This window comes from Protomyctophum bolini, assembly GCF_963924005.1.
Source record: "Protomyctophum bolini genome assembly, chromosome: 21".
NCBI lineage: Eukaryota > Metazoa > Chordata > Actinopteri > Myctophiformes > Myctophidae > Protomyctophum > Protomyctophum bolini.
The window spans coordinates 7,635,675-7,656,102 of record NC_137882.1 but is presented as its reverse complement, the minus strand read 5'-3'; the positions used below and the strand labels follow the sequence as shown (position 1 = coordinate 7,656,102).

Here is a 20,428-nt window from a genome sequence, read left to right as displayed (position 1 = left end):
ACTACAGATGGATCAGTCTATACAGACTGGCAGTCGAATGAAGTCGGGGCCCGGGGGAGATCAGTCATTTGGAAGGTGTTTGTGTGTGTGTGTGGGGGGGGGGGGGGAGTTGACACCAGACGGTCCTATATGCTATGGTGCTAATAATAGCCTGTGGCTTGATGTATTTTTCGACAACGAACGCGTGAACATGTACATGGTTAAATCATTTGAGAAAGTATAAAGATAACGGCACTGCAGCCGGCTTGGGACATGGGCACACGTTTAGCTGTATATTTAAACTTTTTTGGTGTATATCGTATCTTTCATGTTGCCTGTAAGCGGCAGCGCAATCTGCACAGCCATATACATTTGCTTCAAAGATTAGATAGTTTAGAAAACTGTTGGAGTAGCCTATAGTGTAGGATAGGCTGCTCTCCACACGAGCCTTATATTGTATGCCAGGGGCCTCCATATTTATATTGTTAAAATGTATACAAAATATTACAAATTTGTAAAAAGAAAAAGATAAATAATAATAGCCAATGCTGAATGTATATGTTACCGTTCCGGTATATTTTGATTCTATATTAACTATATCTTTATTGGGGACTCCCTGGAACCCCCTCAAGGTGACCCTGGGATCCACAGACCAGAAGCTCCAAATGTCTTCACCAAAATCTCTCTGTCTATCTTTGAATTTTTTTTAATGTATTTGAATAATTGTTTTTAATAATGCATAGAAGGGGACCTCCAGTTAGTATGGGGTCCCTGGCACGAAATATTTTCAGATGGGGGGGGTTGAGAATCAATGCATTGGGGCATATGAAAGTCCCCAAATATTTGCAAACTCAACATGCGTGCATGTGTGGCGTGTGTGTGTGTGTGTGTGTGTGTGTGTGTGTGTATATATATATATATATATATATATATATATATACTGAAGTCCCGGCCTTAAAAGTAAAGTTAAATGCACACACACACTGCTTTCTCTGTCTGTCCTTGACTTGACTCTTGTCTTTCTAACTTCCTTAGAGACGCACACACAGTCCCTAAGAACCCATGGGGGGCAGAGTAGCAGTTGGAAGGGCACACAATCTTTCTCTGCAGTGTCTTGTAATTGAGGTGTGTGTGCGTGCGTACGTGCGTGCATGTTGGCACGGTGAAGGACTCTTTGCCAGTCTGCACTTTCTAACCTGTTGAAACTCCCAGAGGTGTTTCTCTCTCTCTCTCTCTCTCAGTCTATTTGCTGATGTTAGCAGAGAGGGGTCTCCGAGGAGAGGGGGCGAATGGAGAGTTCCAGAAAGGAGGGATGGAACGGAGGTAGGGAGAAAAAGAAGGGATGGATCAGAGTTGGGGAAAGAACGAGAGGATTGGATTGCAGGTAGAGAGAAAAGGGATGGAGGTTGAGAGGAAAACCTGGAGGCAGATAAATGAGTGATGGATGGAAGGTAGTGAAACAAATAGAATGGAGGGGTAGAAAGAAGAAGTGAAGGAGTGAAGGAGGGAGGAATGGAAAGGTGATGGTGTAGGTGGAGGAAGAACAGATGGATTGAGAGATGGAGAGATTTTGGTGAAAGAGGAAAAGATGATGTGTCATTGTCATTGAGGATACCTGCTGTCTGTCTTTCTCCTCACAGCAGGACGCAGCAAAACAAACTGGCACATTGAAAACCGTGTGTGTGTGTGTGTGTGTGTGTGACTCTCTGTCTCTCTCCTGACCTTGTATGCCTGCGTGACATCATTCATACATCTGTCTGCAACTTACCTGTTCATGCGTTATGATCTGTGTGTGCTTGCGTGCGTGTGTACATTTGTGTGTGTTAATGTTCTGACTGACACTACCTCTCCAAGCATCATGTTTGACACGGTTACGTTGATGTTCGTTCGTTGTCATATAATCCCTTGGGAAGCCAGGGCAAATAAACGCTGAAATTGTTATTGTTATTCTCAAAAAGCGGCCTTTATTTTACCTCAGATAGGCTCAAAGCCTGATCCAACCCTACAACTCCTGCTCTCTCAAATCAGCTGCAGGGCAGCAGCTTTAACATTCCTTAAAACACTGTGGACAATGCTCCACACATCCTAGACTCTTACCCCTTCTCTAGAACGGTTACAGTCAGAATTTTACGCCGTAACCTGAAGACTCACCTCTTCAGACTCAACCTTCCTTTGGACCCGGAGGATTCTCTTACAAAACTCTGCATGCAGGATTTCAATTGGATATTTTCCCATTTTTCCAAAATATTTTTTTTGCGAGAGGAATCCAAACTTCACTGCCATATAGTGCAATCACTGATTGGATTATTTTGGGCCAGCTCCTAATTTGGATGTCAACATGTGTTGACTTTTTGATGGCATAGAAAGCTCTCCTTGCTTTCTCTTTCTGTTCATTAATAGCCAAATTAAACTTTCCAGTGGAACTGACCTTCAGCCCTAGGTATGTATAATTGTTTGTTGGATTTTTGTTATTCCTAGGGTGAAGTTGTACTTTCTTCCCTGACTTGTGGACCTTTTTTGGAATATTACTATTTTGGTAAATCAAATCTCTCTCTCTCTCTCTCTCTCTCTCTCTCTCTCTCTCTCTCTCTCTCTCTCTACACACCAACATCCAAAATAAATGCACATCCATACCTCAAGCAAATACCTGGTTACCGACTAGTTAACGTAGGCTAGAACAACAAAGAATAAATGTATGCTTTGTAAAATGATCGGAAATAAGGTCATAATAAATCAATTTGAAAATGCTTGCACATTTGAAAAATATTTAATATTTTAACAATTGCTACAGTGTACATTGTATGTAGATGGCCAGTCATTATGGCATGCAGACGTTAAGTTGAAAAGGGTAAATAAATGATCTTCTGGTAATAATATATTGCTTGTACTGTACCATGCATGATCATTTGAGGCTGCCCAGACATTGAGGTGCCCAGGCCCCAGACTTAAAGTATCAGGTGCCCACTCTTCCTCCAACCTGCCAGCACTGAAAGAAACCTCAACAGGCATTGATGTGCCCGCTTTGACACCTCCAGTGTGGCTTGGGGATGTTGTGTAAACAATGGCTGACACGAGTGTCTGTCACTCACACAGTGTGCCAGGGTCTTTTCTGGTTGCATGCAGAGACAGGTCTGGCATTGAGAGAAGCGAGATGACAGTGTGACACTCCACACACTACACCTACTGTAAGCATAGTAGTGTCACTTGTTAGGCAGCAACCTTGTATCTCCACAAAAAAAAAAGTGTCTTATATTCTCGTAAATGAATGCACTAGTACTCCATCGTACTACAGTCAGTGGCTCGCAAAAGTAGCACAAATGGCTGATCTACAAGCTCACAATGCGCCCGAAACCGTGCATCCGAGAGTAAAAATATACACACCTCTTCGTCTTCACACAGCTCCAGTAGCCACAATGGCACTGGTCACCGATGTTGGCCCTGCAGTTCCGCCTCTTCTGTTGAAAAACGCCACTGATATCTGGATGATTGGTGTAATGTGATACATCTTCCATTTTCACTGATGTGTTGGTGCGTCAGAACCGCAGATCACATTGGGGCTGATCAATGGGCTGTATGCACACAGAATAACTCTACCTACTTCCGAGCCGCTTCCATAGTTCCTTCACAGGTGTTATCGATGAAGCTAATTAAGGCTCTGGCGGTAATAAGAGACTCACCGCTAACCCAAACACATCTGTTTAATCTGTTTTAATTACTAACCTCCGTTTCGGTGTTCACCTTATCGCCTAAAACTAGATTATGAATAGTCCTTTACTTTACTCTGTCTCAGAGTAAAGGCTGTCTCAGTGATGCCACACACACACTTCCTCGCTCTCTCTCTCTCTCTCTCTCTCTCTCTCTCTCTCTCTCTCTCTTCCTTCCATAAATGTCACCTACTAATTAAATATTCTTCACTATGCTTTTACTGAAATACTGTAGTAACTAGGAAAACTCGATGAAAAATATATGAATATTATTTGTATTCATCGGTTTTTTTATTCAGATTTCTTTTAGCACATTCAGAAAAACATCTGTCTATGACATAAACAAGATGGATGTAAAGTTGTACATCTTATTTTCCACTGCCTGTAAACTGTTTAAAATTGTACAAACTGCAGCAGTAGCAGTTTGCAAACTGTCTACATTATGAACTGCTTGAAGTAACTGGAAATATTGATCTGATTCTGGACACAAAGCTAGGCTCACTATTGAATTTGCAAAGATGAATTGGAGAAAATGTACATTTTATAAGCTCAGTGGATACTTAGAATATGAATATATCACTGTGGTGGAAAGTAACGCACCCTGTACTTGAGTACTTATGTCATAGTAGAGTATTCATTTCAATGGAAGTTGCTCAGTGGCGTTTTGCCGGAAGTACCATTTATAACTCTGTCTCGAGTGAGCGGAAGTTGAGAGAGGACCTCAAATTTGAGGTCAGGGTTGACGCACATGACGTCACTGAACGTCCGTCCACCTCCATGAACGTCCTGGGACGTACTGCAGTACCAGCTTTGGCCAGTAAGGGGGTAGCGGCAGCTTTAACGTTGACCAGCCGTCCTGTAGTTGTTGGGTGAAATCAGCCCTCGGCTATATCTGTCAAAAATACGGGGAGGAGATGCGGGAAGGGGAAGCCTCGCCCCGTTCTGTGGGCTTGACTTAAATGAGCACTTCACCCATTTTCAAGCTTATCTTCATACTTTACTCTCTGTAATTCTCTCTCTCTCTCTCTCTCTCTAGGTGTCCATAGGCAAGATGTTCTCCACTCAGAAGACCATCATAGAGAAGGACGAAGAGCTTCGCTGACAGACGGCAGGAAGGAGCTAGGGAGGAGAGGAGAACGACAGGAAGATGATGGTTTGTCCCAGCAAATGACAGACAGGATGCGACATCAGAGACCGTAACACGCTGCACCAACTTTACTCCCTGTCCGGCGCGGAAGTTGTTCCTGACCTGCGTTGTGATTGGCTACAGATGTTGCATTGTGGCTGTTGCAGTTCAGGGTGCATCATTTGTACCACAGACAAGGAAAATACCTGTTTTCTTTACAGGCTGTGAATTTGAATTCTTTATTTTTTGCTTGAATTTCTAATTATTATTGTTTTTTTGCTTACAAAAGGGCCATTCACACCAAGCACTATAACTACTGTATAACAATAACAGCATAATATATATGCATGGATTAAAGTTCTCAGTCGCCACCACTGATTTCACTCATTTGGATTCCGTAGGGTCTTTCTCTAAAGAATGATTGTACTTGGTTTGCGTGCCGGACACACTGACAATAGCTGATTTACAAGCTCAGAAAGCATCTGAGCCTACAATAATAAGATATTAAACTTAAATTAACAGTATTTGAATTGATTAAACTAGCAATAGAATTACATGTTCCATAAAACCCTAATGGTCTCAGATATTTCATAAAAGCAACGTTTAAAACCTCAATCTGCCATTTCTTCAACTGGTTGACTGTATGTAGAACAACAGGAGCATACATTTATAACGCGTGTTAATTTTATAACTGAGAATGACCGCGGTTAGCCGTCGGAAGCAGTACAGAGGCATGGTCAAGTTGAACCAAACGGTGTATTCATTCAAACACCAACAAATGCAACATGGACCAATTATGTCACACCCTTGACATGGTGATGTCCAACTTTTCTAAAACATACATAAATAAACATGCAATAAATACATTAACCAATTATTAATTAATCAATTATATTAAAACGCTTACTACAGGTATGCAAGGTTTCCTTCAAACATTACTACAACAAAAGTGCAATTTACCAATACATCACAAGTTCACAACGACGCTTTTTTTCTTTCCTTTTTTCCCCCTTGATTTCTTAATTATTAAGAAAAGCCAAAGAATTCCCGCTAATCTCAGAACGCCTAGAACTATAATGTGATGTAATGATAATGTACAGTACAGTACAGTATGTTCTGAAAAACGCACATTATGGATAATCTCGGTTAGCAAACAAAACTTTCTGAGGGTCAGTGAGACCGACTGCATCCCTGATTAGTCTGGCAGCCAACAAACGGGCTTCTTTTGTTTAGTGGGAAATTTGGTATATAGTTGTTTTTTTAATTGGCCTAAAATATTGTCTATTACCATACATTCATGAATCCACTTGCTGACCGGCTGTCGGTATTGAGCTTTTTTTTAATAGGGGGATATATGTGACCATACCATTACCATCCTAAATAAGGCAAGATTTTCATTATTTTCATTATGCTTTATATAGCATGTGACATGTCAAACTAGGGGGTTATCATGATTCTTAATCTATTCCAAGCATTAGTTTTACACATAAAAACATTCCTTGGGCTAAAAACGACCATAACCACTTGACCAAATTGCCCAAAATGTGCTGACCTCGTCACATTTGTGATGACTGCTATGGCATAATGTTGGCATAACATTTTGGCTGTGGCATAATGACATTTTGACATTTTTGCCTTATATAGGATGTTAATGGTATGGTCACATAAGAACCCCTATAAAACAATACCGACAGCCGGTCATGAATGTATATAGACAATATTTTAGGCCAATAAAACTATACACCAAATGTCCTACTCCATGGCCCCGGCTGCTGGACTAGATGTCCTCCTGATGGATTTAGATTGGCTGTCAGTGTTTCTCTCAACCACATTGTTCTACTGTAGTTGTGGTGTGAACTTCAGTTAGAATGACGACCATACACGGTATACAGTTATATTATCAGAGTTATCGTGCTCGGTGTGAACAGCATTTATGTGTATTGTTCATAGACTGGAATATCACAGTATATAATTTCTGATCTAGTTTATTATTTTTGTTTATTTAATTGTTTTCTTTCTACAGCCTTAATCTGCTTTGTGTGTGTATAGAAGGATAAAGTAAACAATAAAACTGCTGCTCTAGAAGGTTCAGAAGCATTTTGAGGCCTAAAGCTTAAAACGCACAATAAACTGAAAGTCTTGAAAGTCACTGTCAAGATAGACGGATGGATAGATAGATATATAGATAGATTGTGTAGGTCTGACTGTAGTGTATATTACATTGTCAGTCTGGCATGTACATTTCTTCTATATACTGTATACTTTATATTTTATTTACTGATGCATATATTGATTTGCCTATGTCGTACAGATGTATGCATTCTATAATATTAAAGTGTGCTCAAACCCATGAAGGCAGTGCAATGATTCTACTTTATCACTGGTTCTGGGAGCCAGGCGTTGGTTACAAGGTGATGTTTGCCTCATTTTGTTCTGATTCGTGTATGTCATTCTGTCTTGATACGGGACTTGACTGACCATTCATTCATATAATTACTGACAATATTGTGTGTTACCTGTTAATAATCCTTTGTTCTAGGACGGTGAAGGTGTCTATTCTGTGTGTGTTTTACACTCTGCATTACAGTATGCTCTCCATAATCCTTTTCCTTCTGCAGTTTATGCCACAGTTTATGAGACAAAGCGGTACTTATTGGACCAAAACGATTCAAGTGGTGTGAACACAGGCAATCAGTCTTTGATGGAAAAAAATCACACTCGTGTGAAGTGAGGGGCGCTCTTATCATCATACATCACAGTCCGTGCTCAGCCAATCAGCTGAGCACATTCCATGCTCATACACACACACACAACTGTGCATTCCGGGCCCATTCTGTGCTCACTCACTCACTCTCTCACACACACACACACACACACACACACACACAGCTGTGCATAGGACGGGCTAGCGCCCCTCAAACATATTTAGTGATGAAAGACGGGAGTTCCTTGGATTTATTTTCTTTGCAAGTCTGCAGTCTACTTGGGAGTCAAGCAGCACTTTGTACCTGCGTCTCACCAAAGGGCACTTGTCGATAGAGCCTTTGATCCATGCAGCTCTTCCTTTTATTGAAGGGTACTTCTGGGACTTTGTGTTTATGTACACCATCATTTAGTTGCACTGCACTCCTGCCGAGATAAGAATTAAGGCTTCAGCGTGATGCCTTAAATGGACACTAGGGGGTAGTGTTGATGTGCATTTCGGTCAGGCACCTCCACCTTTGAACGACAACCTATTTAGATGACATGTACATAAAGGTAACACTGAGATTATTTTGTGAATTTTGATTATACATTTTAAATCAAATGAAAGCTTGAGAAAGAGCTATTGCAACAAATAATACAAGAAAAATAAAGGTATATAAAATAAAATACAATTATGCAAGTATAATCAATGTAGCCTATGATTTATAATGATCAAAGAAGCATTAACGACAGCAAAGTCTTCAGCGTGTGATGATGGGGCTGGCACTTATATAATTGATTCGTAGGTCAAACCTTCAGTTAAATCTCTCAAAACTAGACCTAACTTTTTAGTGGCTCATGTCAGTGAAGGTGTACATGTTGTTGAGGGTGGCTGCCCTGCCAGGTCAGTTTGTGACGCTCCATATATGGACACGTTTTGGAGTAGTTGTTACACCTGAGAGCCGACACCGACAGACAGCATAGTATGGCAACACGTTCTCAGTATGGTGCTAGAAATAGCCTATGGCGGTCGACTCTTCTCTACAACTTGTGACCTGATGCGACAGTGTACCCGCGTGATCATTAGAATGTTCTAGAACATGTTTTATTCATTATTGTGAAAGATATCCCCCAAATGTAAATTATTACATATTTTTTTACATCATTAACTCTGATAAGTCCTAGTAGTAAAAAGTAGTAGTAAGGTTGAAATCTGTTTTTTGCAAGTAGAAATTAATCCGGGGATTTAATGGCATTTGGGATGAAGGAATTTAAACAAATGTTATGGTTAGCTTTTGGTACTTTGTACCTCTACAAAACAAAACAAACAAAAACAACTTTAGTTTAAAAAACTCCAGGGGGTTGGCATCACCATGCAGATGAGGGATCGGGAGGAGGCGTAGCAGTGGAGGAGGTCAGAGAGGGGGCAGCAGTTGTTGTGGGCCTTGTAGGTGGCGAGCAGTATTTTGAAATCTATTGTGTTTGACTGGGAGCCAGCAATGGAGGACTGAATGAAGTGGTCTGCAGACTCTACACTCTTCAACCTGGAGGGAGGGCAGAATCCGTTTTACCGGCCCGGCAGGCCGGCCGGTAAACAGGGCCGGCCGGTCCTTAAAAGGGCCGGCCGGTCCTTAAAAGGGCCGGCCGGTAAAAAGGGCCGGTAAAAAGGGCCGGTAAAAAGGGCCGGTAAAAAGGGCCGGCCGGTCCTTAAAAGGGCCGGCCGGTCCTTAAAAGGGCCGGCCGGTAAAAAGGGCCGGTAAAAAGGGCCGGCCGGTCTTAAAAGGGCCGGCCGGTCTTAAAAGGGCCGGCCGGTTGTAAAAAGGGCCGGCCGGTCGTTAAAAGGGCCGGCCGGTCGTTTTAAGGGTCGGCCGGCCGTATTTTTTTTAAGTTAATTTTTTTTTTTTTGTAACTCTGTCATTTCTCAACCGTTTTGGATGGGGGTGGTCTCATTTGAATCGTGCCGCCCCCCCGGGGGCATCCTTGGGGGTCTCAAAGTTGGGGGACCCCCCGGGACCCCCAGGGACCCCCAAATGGTAACTCTGTCATTTCTCAACCGTTTTGGATGGGGGTGGTCTCATTTGAATCGTGCCGCCCCCCCGGGGGCATCCTTGGGGGTCTCAAAGTTGGGGGACCCCCCGGGACCCCCAGGGACCCCCAAATGGTAACTCTGTCATTTCTCAACCGTTTTGGATGGGGGTGGTCTCATTTGAATCGTGCCGCCCCCCCGGGGGCATCCTTGGGGGTCTCAAAGTTGGGGGACCCCCCGGGACCCCCAGGGACCCCCAAATGGTAACTCTGTCATTTCTCAACCGTTTTGGATGGGGGTGGTCTCATTTGAATCGTGCCGCCCCCCCGGGGGCATCCTTGGGGGTCTCAAAGTTGGGGGACCCCCCGGGACCCCCAGGGACCCCCAAATGGTAACTCTGTCATTTCTCAACCGTTTTGGATGGGGGTGGTCTCATTTGAATCGTGCCGCCCCCCCCGGGGGCATCCTTGGGGGTCTCAAAGTTGGGGGACCCCCCGGGACCCCCAGGGACCCCCAAATGGTAACTCTGTCATTTCTCTACCGTTTTGGATGGGGGTGGTCTCATTTGAATCGTGCCGCCCCCCCGGGGGCATCCTTGGGGGTCTCAAAGTTGGGGGACCCCCAGGGACCCCCAAATGGTAACTCTGTCATTTCTCTACCGTTTTGGATGGGGGTGGTCTCATTTGAATCGTGTCGCGTCCCCGGGGGAGTCTTTGGGAGTCTCAAGGTTGGGGGGCCCCCAGGGACCCCCAGGGACCCCCAAATGGTAACTCTGTCATTTCTCAACCGTTTTGGATGGGGGTGGTCTCATTTGAATCGTGTTGCGTCCCCGGGGGTGTCTTTGGGGGTCTCAAAGTGCGGGGACCCCCCCATGGTAACTATCAATTCTCAACTGTTTTGGACAGGGGTTGGTTGGAATCGTGTTGCCTCTATGGGCGCATTATCGGGGGGAGGTTCGGGGACCCCCACATGGTAAATCTTGACATTGTCATGATAGATATTTATTTATGGGAGGGAGACAGAGAGAACAATTTGCATATTATTCTTACTATAGCTCTCTCACACACACACTTTTCAGTAATGGACATTTAACCAATCTATTTCCCTCTGACAAGGCTCGCCGTTACCCGACAAAACTGTGCAATTAATTACTCAATTACTGTGCAATAAACAGTCAAGCCACAACGAAAATGTATTTTGTTGCTTTTATATAAAACTAGAAATAAACACATACACTAATGTAAACTGTGGTTACAATAAAATAGACCAGTCCGTACGATGTGTTAGCTAACTAGCATGGTTCTGTTGTTAGCATTCCTCATTGAAGCATGCAGTAGTGCAAAGCAGGTACATTTTACTGTAAAAACAAAAATAGACGAAACGCACCATTAACAGCAGATATACAAGCCACTAAAGTGTCTTCTTTTTCAAGTCATGATTGATTGGTTGGTTTATTAAGTTTGCAGAATTACAGTACATTTCAAGTACAACTCAATACAACTGTTAAAGGCGGTTGACGTAAGTCGCAACTATTAATTAATACGTTGTATGGCGGTTTATTATACGTTGTGGTGGTTTGATGAATACGTCGGCATATTAGAACTCCTCGTGGCGGTTTGATGACTCGTCTGGTCTATAGCTACCCATTTGCGACGTAAAAGGTTGACTTTGGTATTTTTATTTTGCCTGCCGCGGTGCAGGTTATTTATCCTAGTAGTACAAATCTCGAAATTAATGTAGTCCTTTGGTAGTGTAGCGGTCAGCGCTCTCGCCCCTGGAGTCACTGCTCCATGTAGGTGCGAGTTCGAAACTTGCACATGGCAAACTTTTTTTTTTAAATGTTCTTTTTTAGCCTATATTGTGTATGGACACAATAGCTACATTTTAGACTGTATCATTATTGTATATTATATTAAAAAAAATAGACAAACAGACAAACAGACAGACAGACAGACAGACAGGCAGGCAGACAGACAGGCAGACAGACAGACAGACAGTGTGTGCGTGCGTATACAGTGTGTGTGCGTGCATGCGCATACATTGTGCGTGCGTGTATGCGTGCGTGCGTGCGTACGTGCGTGCGTATACAGTCTGTGTGTGTGCGTGCGTATACAGTGTTTGTGTGTGTGTGCGTGCGTATACAGTGTGTGTGTGTGCGTGCATGCATATACAGTGTGTGTGTGTGCGTGCGTATACAGTGTGTGTGTGTGTGTGTGTGTGTGCGTGCGTGCGTATACAGTGTGTTTGTGTGTGTGTGTGCGTGCGTGCGTATACAGTGTGTGTGTGTGCGTGTGTGCGTATACAGTGTGTGTGTGCGTGCGTGCTTCATCGTATTTATTATTATTAATATTTATATTTATACTTCATTGTATTTAATATTATTATTATTATTATTTATATTTATACTTCATCGTATTTATTATTATTAGTATTTTATGTCTTTTCCTACTTGAATCTGTAGCCACTGGCACTGCCTGGTTTGTCCATCTGTACCTGCATGCATAGATTGATTGCTCAGTAGGGCCAGTAGGGCCAAGTTAGGGCCCTAGGAAGGAGGGAGGAAGGAAGGAAGGAAGGAAGCAAGGAAGGAGTGTGAGTGTGAGTGTGTGTGTGTGTGTGTGTGTTTGTGTGTGTGTGTGTGTGTGTGTGTGTGTGTGTGCCACTCGACTCCTATACATCATTTAGCATACCAAGTACCCCAATTGCATTGCACACACACACACACACTCACACTCACACTCCTTCCTTCCTTGCTTCCTTCCTTCCTCCCTCCTTCCTAGGGCCCTAACTGGGCCCTACTGGGCCCTATTGGGTCCTACTGGGTCCTACTGGGTCCTACTGGGTTCTACTGGGTTCTACTGGGCTTCCTTGCTTCCTTCCTTTCTCCCTCCTTCCTAGGGCCCTAACTTGGCCCTACTGGCCCTACTGAGCAATCAATCTATGCATGCAGGTACAGATGGACAAACCAGGCAGTGCCAGTGGCTACGGATCCAAGTAGGAAAAGAGATAAAATAATAATAATAATAAAAATATGATGAAGTATAAATATAAATAATAATAATAATAATAATAATAATAAATACAATAAAGTATAAATATAAATAATAATAATAATAGTAATAGTAATAGTAATAGTAATAGTAATAGTAATAATAATAATAATAATAATAATAATAATAATAATAATAATATTAAATACAATGAAGTATAAATATTATTATTATTAATAATAATAATAATAAATACGATGAAGCACGCACGCACGCACACACACTGTATACGCACACACTGTCTGTCTGCCTGTCAATCTATCTGTCTGTCTGTTTGTCTGTCTATTTTTTTTTAAATATAATATACAATAATGATACAGTCTAAAATGTAGCTATTGTGTCCATACACAATATAGGCTAAAAAAGAACATTTAAAAAAAAAGTTTGCCATTAATGCACTTTAGCTGTTATCAATGTTAGCACTTAGCATCTCTAGTTCCCATTGATGTTAGACACAAATGAACAATGTTATCTCAACCATGTGTTTATATTCAAGTGTATGGAATATGCATTCAACAGGGTACTGTAGATGTGCGCATGCGCGAAGAGTGAAGACCCGTTTTTTTCTCATGCATTTTTTTTTACATTTTTATTTCATTTTTTAAAACATTACAATTATGCATGAGATAAAAGAAAGTATTTCATACATTCATTCATTAGCAACTACATTGGCAAATCAATTCATATCAAATTCACATAATAATATTAAGACAATGACAATTTCTTGAACGCAATGTAATTCAAAACATGTCACATTACATTTCATTTCAAACACATTTTACATAATGAAGCATACAGCACAAGTGAAACATCTTGTCATATTTGGAGAAAAAAAATGTTTCAAAAAATAATCCACATTTTTTCAAAACATTTCAGCAGTTTTAGGACTCCCTGTCACGAGTTGGCGGCCTCCCTGAAAAATCACAACGTCCGATGCGCCCTGTATAATTAATAATAATAATAACTGTATAATTCATCATAGAAAATGTATGAATAAATATTAACACAATTTTTGCCTTGACATTTAGTCTAAATTAACTTTAAGAGGATTTGATTTTTAAAATGCTGTTATACAAATTAAATGCATCATGATTAAATAAATGACAATTTGAATTGAATGTCAATAAATCCATTACAATGAAAATGATGAGTGAGTAAGTGCAACAAGCTAACCCCCACGTCCAAAAAAGTAGATAAATGACAGAGTTACAATTTGGGGGTCCCTGAGACCTTGAGACCCCCAAAGACGCCCCCGGGGGGGCGAGACGATTCAAATGAGACCACCCCCGTCCAAAACGGTAGAGAAATGACAGTTACCATTTGGGGGTCCCTGGGGGTCCCCGGGGGGTCCCCCGAACCTTGAGACCCCCAAAGACGCCCCCGGGAACGCAACACGATTCAAATGAGACCACCCCCATCCAAAACGGTAGAGAAATGACAGAGTTACCATTTGGGGGTCCCTGGGGGTCCCCGGGGGGTCCCCGAACCTTGAGACCCCCAAAGACGCCCCCGGGAACGCAACAAGATTCAAATGAGACCACCCCCATCCAAAACGGTAGAGAAATGACAGTTACCATTTGGGGGTCCCTGGGGGTCCCCGGGGGGTCCCCGAACCTTGAGACCCCCAAAGACGCCCCCGGGAACGCAACACGATTCAAATGAGACCACCCCCATCCAAAACGGTAGAGAAATGACAGAGTTACCATTTGGGGGTCCCTGGGGGTCCCGGGGGGTCCCCCAACTTTGAGACCCCCAAGGATGCCCCCGGGGGGGCGGCACGATTCAAATGAGACCACCCCCATCCAAAACGGTAGAGAAATGACAGTTACCATTTTGGGGTCCCTGGGGGTCCCCGGGGGGTCCCCGAACCTTGAGACCCCCAAAGACGCCCCCGGGAACGCAACACGATTCAAATGAGACCACCCCCATCCAAAACGGTAGAGAAATGACAGAGTTACCATTTGGGGGTCCCTGGGGGTCCCGGGGGGTCCCCCAACTTTGAGACCCCCAAGGATGCCCCCGGGGGGGCGGCACGATTCAAATGAGACCACCCCCATCCAAAACGGTTGAGAAATGACAGAGTTACCAAAAAAAAAAAAAAACTTGGGGAAAAAAAAAAAAAAAAAAAAAAATCCGGCCGGCCGACCCTTAAAACGACCGGCCGGCCCTTTTTACAACCGGCCGGCCCTTTTAAGGACCGGCCGGCCCTTTTAAGACCGGCCGGCCCTTTTAAGGACCGGCCGGCCCTTTTAAGGACCGGCCGGCCCTTTTAAGGACCGGCCGGCCCTTTTTACCGGCCCTTTTTACCGGCCGGCCCTTTTAAGGACCGGCCGGCCCTTTTAAGGACCGGCCGGCCCTTTTTACCGGCCCTTTTTACCGGCCCTTTTTACCGGCCCTTTTTACCGGCCGGCCCTTTTAAGGACCGGCCGGCCCTTTTAAGGACCGGCCGGCCCTGTTTACCGGCCGGCCTGCCGGGCCGGTAAAACGGATTCTGCCCTTGCTGTCAACCTGAGTAACACAGAGGGGTAGCCGGGGAGCCACAGGCCCAAAAGCTCAACGGTTAAGGATTTACCTGTGATGTCATGACATAATTTTTGTTTGTGTTTTTTCTATTCACTTGGTCATTAAGGTCCACAGAATGAGAGGTCTGGAAATATCGCAAAAAAATGGTATGGCCATTTTTTGTATAACCCATCATAGACAACCAATAAGGCAACATTTGTGATGACGGCTATAGCCGTTTTTAGGCCAAGGACAATAAAAAGTATGTCATGACATCACAGGTCCTCTCAAATTCTGACTATTGATCCTAAACACAGAAAACGACGCTGTCAATAACAGGAGAAAGACTCAGTGACGTCAGGGTGATGGTGACGACGTGCGTGTGTCATGGAGCTTGTTTGCACTGTGACAACGTGCAACGGGCTCCATTATGTAAATAGGCTGCATATTTGTTCAGACAGAAAAATACTATCTGCAGTGCTCATGCTGCTACTTCCATGTCGCCTTAATAAATTATATTGTGCTCTTCAACTTCCCTCTCCACAGCAGGATTAGTAACTTCATTCAAGGCGTTCCAAGAGCATTTTGGAGATGTAATCCCTCCATCTCATCCTTGGTCTGCCCGGGGGTCTCCTTCCAGTGCGACGTGCATTGAGGACCTCCCTAGGGAGGCAGTCGAGAGTCCTCCTTACCAAATCCCCGAACCACCTAAGCTGGCTCTTTCTAAACGAAGAAGATGCCGGCCACCCATCTGAGAAAACGCCTTTTCGTCTGCTTGTATTCGCGACCTTATTCTGTCGGTCATGACCTTCATGACCATAGGTGAGTGTAGGAACGATACAGTGACTGCGGTACAGCGACTGCAATACCCTGCCACTCTGATTCTCCAGATGATCTCATTCTCTGTCCTCCCCTCACTCTTGAACAAGACACCGAGATACTTACACTCCTTCACCTGGGTTAATGTCTCATTCCCTACTTGGACTGCACAATCCATGGGTTTCCTGCTGAGACCCCTGGCCTCAGATTTGGAGATGCTGATCCTCATCCCAGCCACCGTATAACACGATGCGAACTGGTCCAGTGAGAGCTGAAGGTCTCGGACCGATGGTGTCATCAGGAACACATCATCTGCAGTAATAATAATAATAACTAGAAATGCACTCTGTCGAGGTGCCAACTTGCGCCTTGCACACAAGTAGCCCATACATGGCCTACATGTGCGCAAGCAGAGCGTGCAGCCGTGCAAGTACTGTTACTAACTAATGGATGGGTTTCCCAAAGGAAATACGCATATAGTGAGTGGGCGCGTGGTTCTTCTCAACAACACCCCCTTTCACTGTGAACATAGATATTCCGTGCATAGATGTGCCACACAATGGTAGGCCTGACCGGTCAATAAAAGAATGCTGAATTAACTAGCTTGTATTGGTAACTTTGACTGCACAATAGCCTCCCATTTAACCTCCTTGTATAGGCCTATATTTATTAACCCACAATAGAATGTTATTCCATTTAATTCACTTGCACAATGTTGTTGTGTTTGACAGTGTTTCCCAAAAAAGGACATAGTGTCTGATTGGCTGCCAATTAGGCCGCACACAGGCTTCTGTTTGCGGCCTAGAGGGGTGTGTTCAAGCTATGTGCAACACAAAACCTATTTGGGAAACCCATCCAATGTCTATTACAACTGCTGTTCTAAATCCTTAGACCTTTATTGACCTTATACCAACCCTGAAATGTACCTCAGTTACGTCACCATCAACAGCCAATAAGGGACCACCATTCTTACCCTGACATAGCATACATACCCAGCCAATCACCAAACATACCTTCGTTATGTCATCACCATCAACAGCCAATTAGGGACCACCGAGGACAGGCCTACATTATGCAGCCGACCACAGTACTTGTGGCATAAGTAATAATATACATTTAAGTGATGACATATGACTGTGTGTGTGTGTGTGTGTGTGTGTGTGTGTGTGTGTGTGTGTGTGTGTGTGTGTGTGTGTGTGCGTGTGTGTGTGTGTGTGTGTGTGTGTGTGTGTGTTGTATTTAGTAGCTAGCCTAGTTAGTAGTAAACAGACACATACTCATAAAACAGGTGATAGTTGATATTTGTAAACTGCGTGACGTCAAGTCAAGTTGATGATGACATAAACTCATACATGCACACCATGGGTCGCCTAAACCTCCATGATATTAGCCTACTGCCTGCAAGGTGCACGGGGGCGTGTCCTCGCTTTAATACAAACCCACTCTATCTGTCTCTCGCCTCGTGGACTGACAGTGCAGCACTGACACAGAGAGAGAGAGAGAGACAGCTGCCTGCGACAGACAGGCCAGGGGCAAGTCGACCAAAAGAAAATGTCCGACGCACCTCTCTACCACCGTTACGCACCGACACCAGCGCTGGACAACAGTCCGGGGGACAGTGCTCTGTGTCAGTCGGGTGATGATCCGTTCGACACGTCCACGGAGAACGGACATAAAGAGGACGATTACAGCGATGAGGATTTGGAAGATGACGTCGACTTGTCCCAGCTGGAGAGATCCATGAGGGACCGCAGGAGAGCCAAGTCCTTACCAGCCTACCCCGCGGCGCTCTATGTGAACGGCGACTGCAGAAAGCGGGTGAAGTTCGCCGACTCCATGGGCATGGACCTGGCCATCGTCAAGCACTTCAGCTCGCTGGAAGCCCCGCAGATCCCGCTCAAAGTTCTTTCCCGGTTCCGGAGCTTCCCCCCGCAGCAGCAGGAGCGCACGGCGGCCCTAGGGGACCTGTGTGACAGCTTCACGTCCGGCTTGAGAACCGCGGCACCGCAGCAGGACCGGCTGGTCGCCTGCTTCCCGAACCCCGTCGAGGAGGACGTGGATCGGAGGCTCCGAAGCGGCCGGGTCGCTCTGGAGAACATCGCCATCGCGCAGTTCGACGTGCGCGGACACATCCGCGTCCTCGACGACGCCCCCTCCTCCGCGCAGAGAGAAGTCGGGGTCCGGTACACCTTCAACGACTGGCTCTCTCACGTGGACGCGCAGGCGCTGCCCGTGGCCTCCTCGGAGCCTCCTCCTCGTCATGAGGAGCGTTTCTCCTTCACCATGTACACGCCGCCGTTCATGGCGCCGGTCTCCGCGGTCCACTTCGCCCTGTACCTGCGCACCGAGCACGGCGAGTTCTGGGACAACAACGACGGGGAGAATTACACGCTGAGGTACCACTGCACGCCCGGCGCCTCTTTCGTCAGCGCGGCGTTCCAGCCTACGTACTGAAGGCCCTGCATGACGCTCATGCGTTGCGTCGTGCGTAAAAGGTTCCCCAGTGCCATGCGTAAATGCTATAGAAGTTACACTTCTGAACTTTTTTCACCCACTGAAAGTCTAATGTGGTTAATTATGCTTGACATTCGCTGAGTTCCAGTTCGCATTTTGATCAACAGTTTGTCCTGGAGACTGAATCGTGCGTTGATATAGCAAAGAGCTTTATACAGCCATATCAAGGGAAATACTATAGCCATGCTATGGTTCACATGACGCTTGTACTGTCATGTGAACCATGTCATGATAATCATGACAGTCGTGTTTCAGGGCTAGGGAAATACATGAGACAATCATCTAAAAGCTCACATTTTGATCTTTTTTTCTTGACTGTCCAGTGTCCACTACAGAGTTATGTGAGCTGAAGCTGGGAGGACACTCATCTTCTGTATGACAATTCAAAATACCTGGATCGTTAATTATTATATTTGACGTTTGAATATGAAATGGTGAGCTCAGCATGGCTGATGTGAGGGGACAGAGAAGTATGCAGTCATATGTCAGACATGTCACTGTCTCTTGTTTCCTGTGAGAAATAGAGATAATATTCATTCATATCTAGAGAAATCACAACTCAGATCTCAGTATAGATAGATAAATAGATAGATGATAGATAGATGGATGGATAGATGGATGGATGGATAGATGCATAGATAGATAGATAGATAGATAGATAGATAGATAGATAGATAGATAGATAGATAGATAGATAGATAGATAGATAGATAGACTAAACCATTTTAAGTTATTTGCTAAAATGTGCCAAAGAGGGGTACCCAAGTACATTATCAGGATTTTAACCTTTTGGTATGCACATCAGCTGATGCAGGTGAAGTGGGGCAATACTGCATCGGAACCATACATGTTGGGAATGGGGTCAGACAGGGGGGGGATTTTATCTGTACATGGATGATCTATCTAGTAACCTGAACTTCTGTAAAACTGGCTGTGTTATCGGCAATACTGTTGTGAACCATCTTATGTACGCGGACGATTTGGTTATCATGTCACCGTACAGTGCAAGCAGCAGCTTCTGAGGATTTGTTCCCAGTACCGTATTGACTTTAATAGTAAGTATAATGCCAAGAAGAGTATAGCATCCTGATTGTGCGAAGTAAAGAGGATAAAAAGGCAGTCTTTCCTAACTTTATTCTCAGTGATAACATTCTCCTTGTCTGCAGTGAGATTAAGTTTAAGTACCTCGGTCACTATATCTCTGATGACCTCACAGATGATAAAGACATTCATAGACAAAGGTGCAAACTGTATGCCCAGGCATGAGGAAATGTCATTATTGCTCTTCAGATGTCAAGGTATCACTGTTTAAAGCTTTCTGTACACCATTGTATACATCTCACCTGTGGAGTAACTACAAGGTGAGTAGCATGCATGAACTTAAGGTTGCATATAATGATGCATTACGATTACTAGTGAGGGTACCAAGTTGGCACAGTGCCAGTCAGCTGTTTGTGAACTTGGGGGTGCCTACCTGTCAAGAAACTTAATGTACAAATTCATGTGTCGACTAGAGGAGTCTGACAACTGTGTCATCAGGTTGTTAACCAACCCTGTGAAGAGCTCTAATAGGTTCTCTTCCATGATTTGGAGACATTGGCGAAACTGCCTCTATACAGGCTGTGAGCATATGCACTGTGTATGTGTGTATATGTATATATGTATATTTAAAAAATTCTATTTTTAATGTAATTTGTTTAATTTACTGTCTTTTGTTTCTCTGTATGTGATCTGGACCCTGTAATAAAGATTGAATTGAATTGTAAACAATAAACAACAACACCAGTCTACAAGCTCACACGTAGATCATCACATTGTAAATTGTTGTTGTTGTTTTTTTTAATTAAAGTGGTAAATTGCGACCATCGGTTCATAGTTTTGTATTAATAAAATCTGGAAAGAAAAAAATAAACTAAATCTGTCAGTGTGATTATTGTGGAGTAGAAGTAACAAAAATGGAAAGTGAAGTAAAAGTACCACACTTTGTGTTGTATCACTTTGCACCACTGAGCAGCCAATGACT

The 20,428-nt window shown here is 44.0% G+C and overlaps 2 protein-coding genes across 2 annotated transcripts in view; both read left to right on the top strand.

Moving 5' to 3' along the window:
• lyrm4b (LYR motif containing 4) overlaps window positions 1-7,159 on the top strand; it is a gene marked incomplete at its 5' end in the record, with an annotated part of 28,537 nt that extends 21,378 nt beyond the window's left edge. The window contains one exon of the mRNA XM_080793717.1: window positions 4,720-7,159. Coding sequence (XP_080649843.1) covers window positions 4,720-4,785 — 66 coding nt within the window. The 3' untranslated portion in view covers window positions 4,786-7,159. The remainder of the gene's footprint in view (window positions 1-4,719) is intronic.
• Window positions 7,160-17,442: 10,283 nt separating this feature from the next.
• ppp1r3g (protein phosphatase 1 regulatory subunit 3G) lies at window positions 17,443-18,345 on the top strand (the record flags this gene model as incomplete). The annotated part of the gene is made up of 1 exon (XM_080793295.1): window positions 17,443-18,345. The coding sequence occupies one exon, from the start codon at window positions 17,443-17,445 to the stop codon at window positions 18,343-18,345; it is 903 nt and encodes a 300-aa protein (XP_080649421.1).
• Window positions 18,346-20,428: the final 2,083 nt, after the last annotated feature.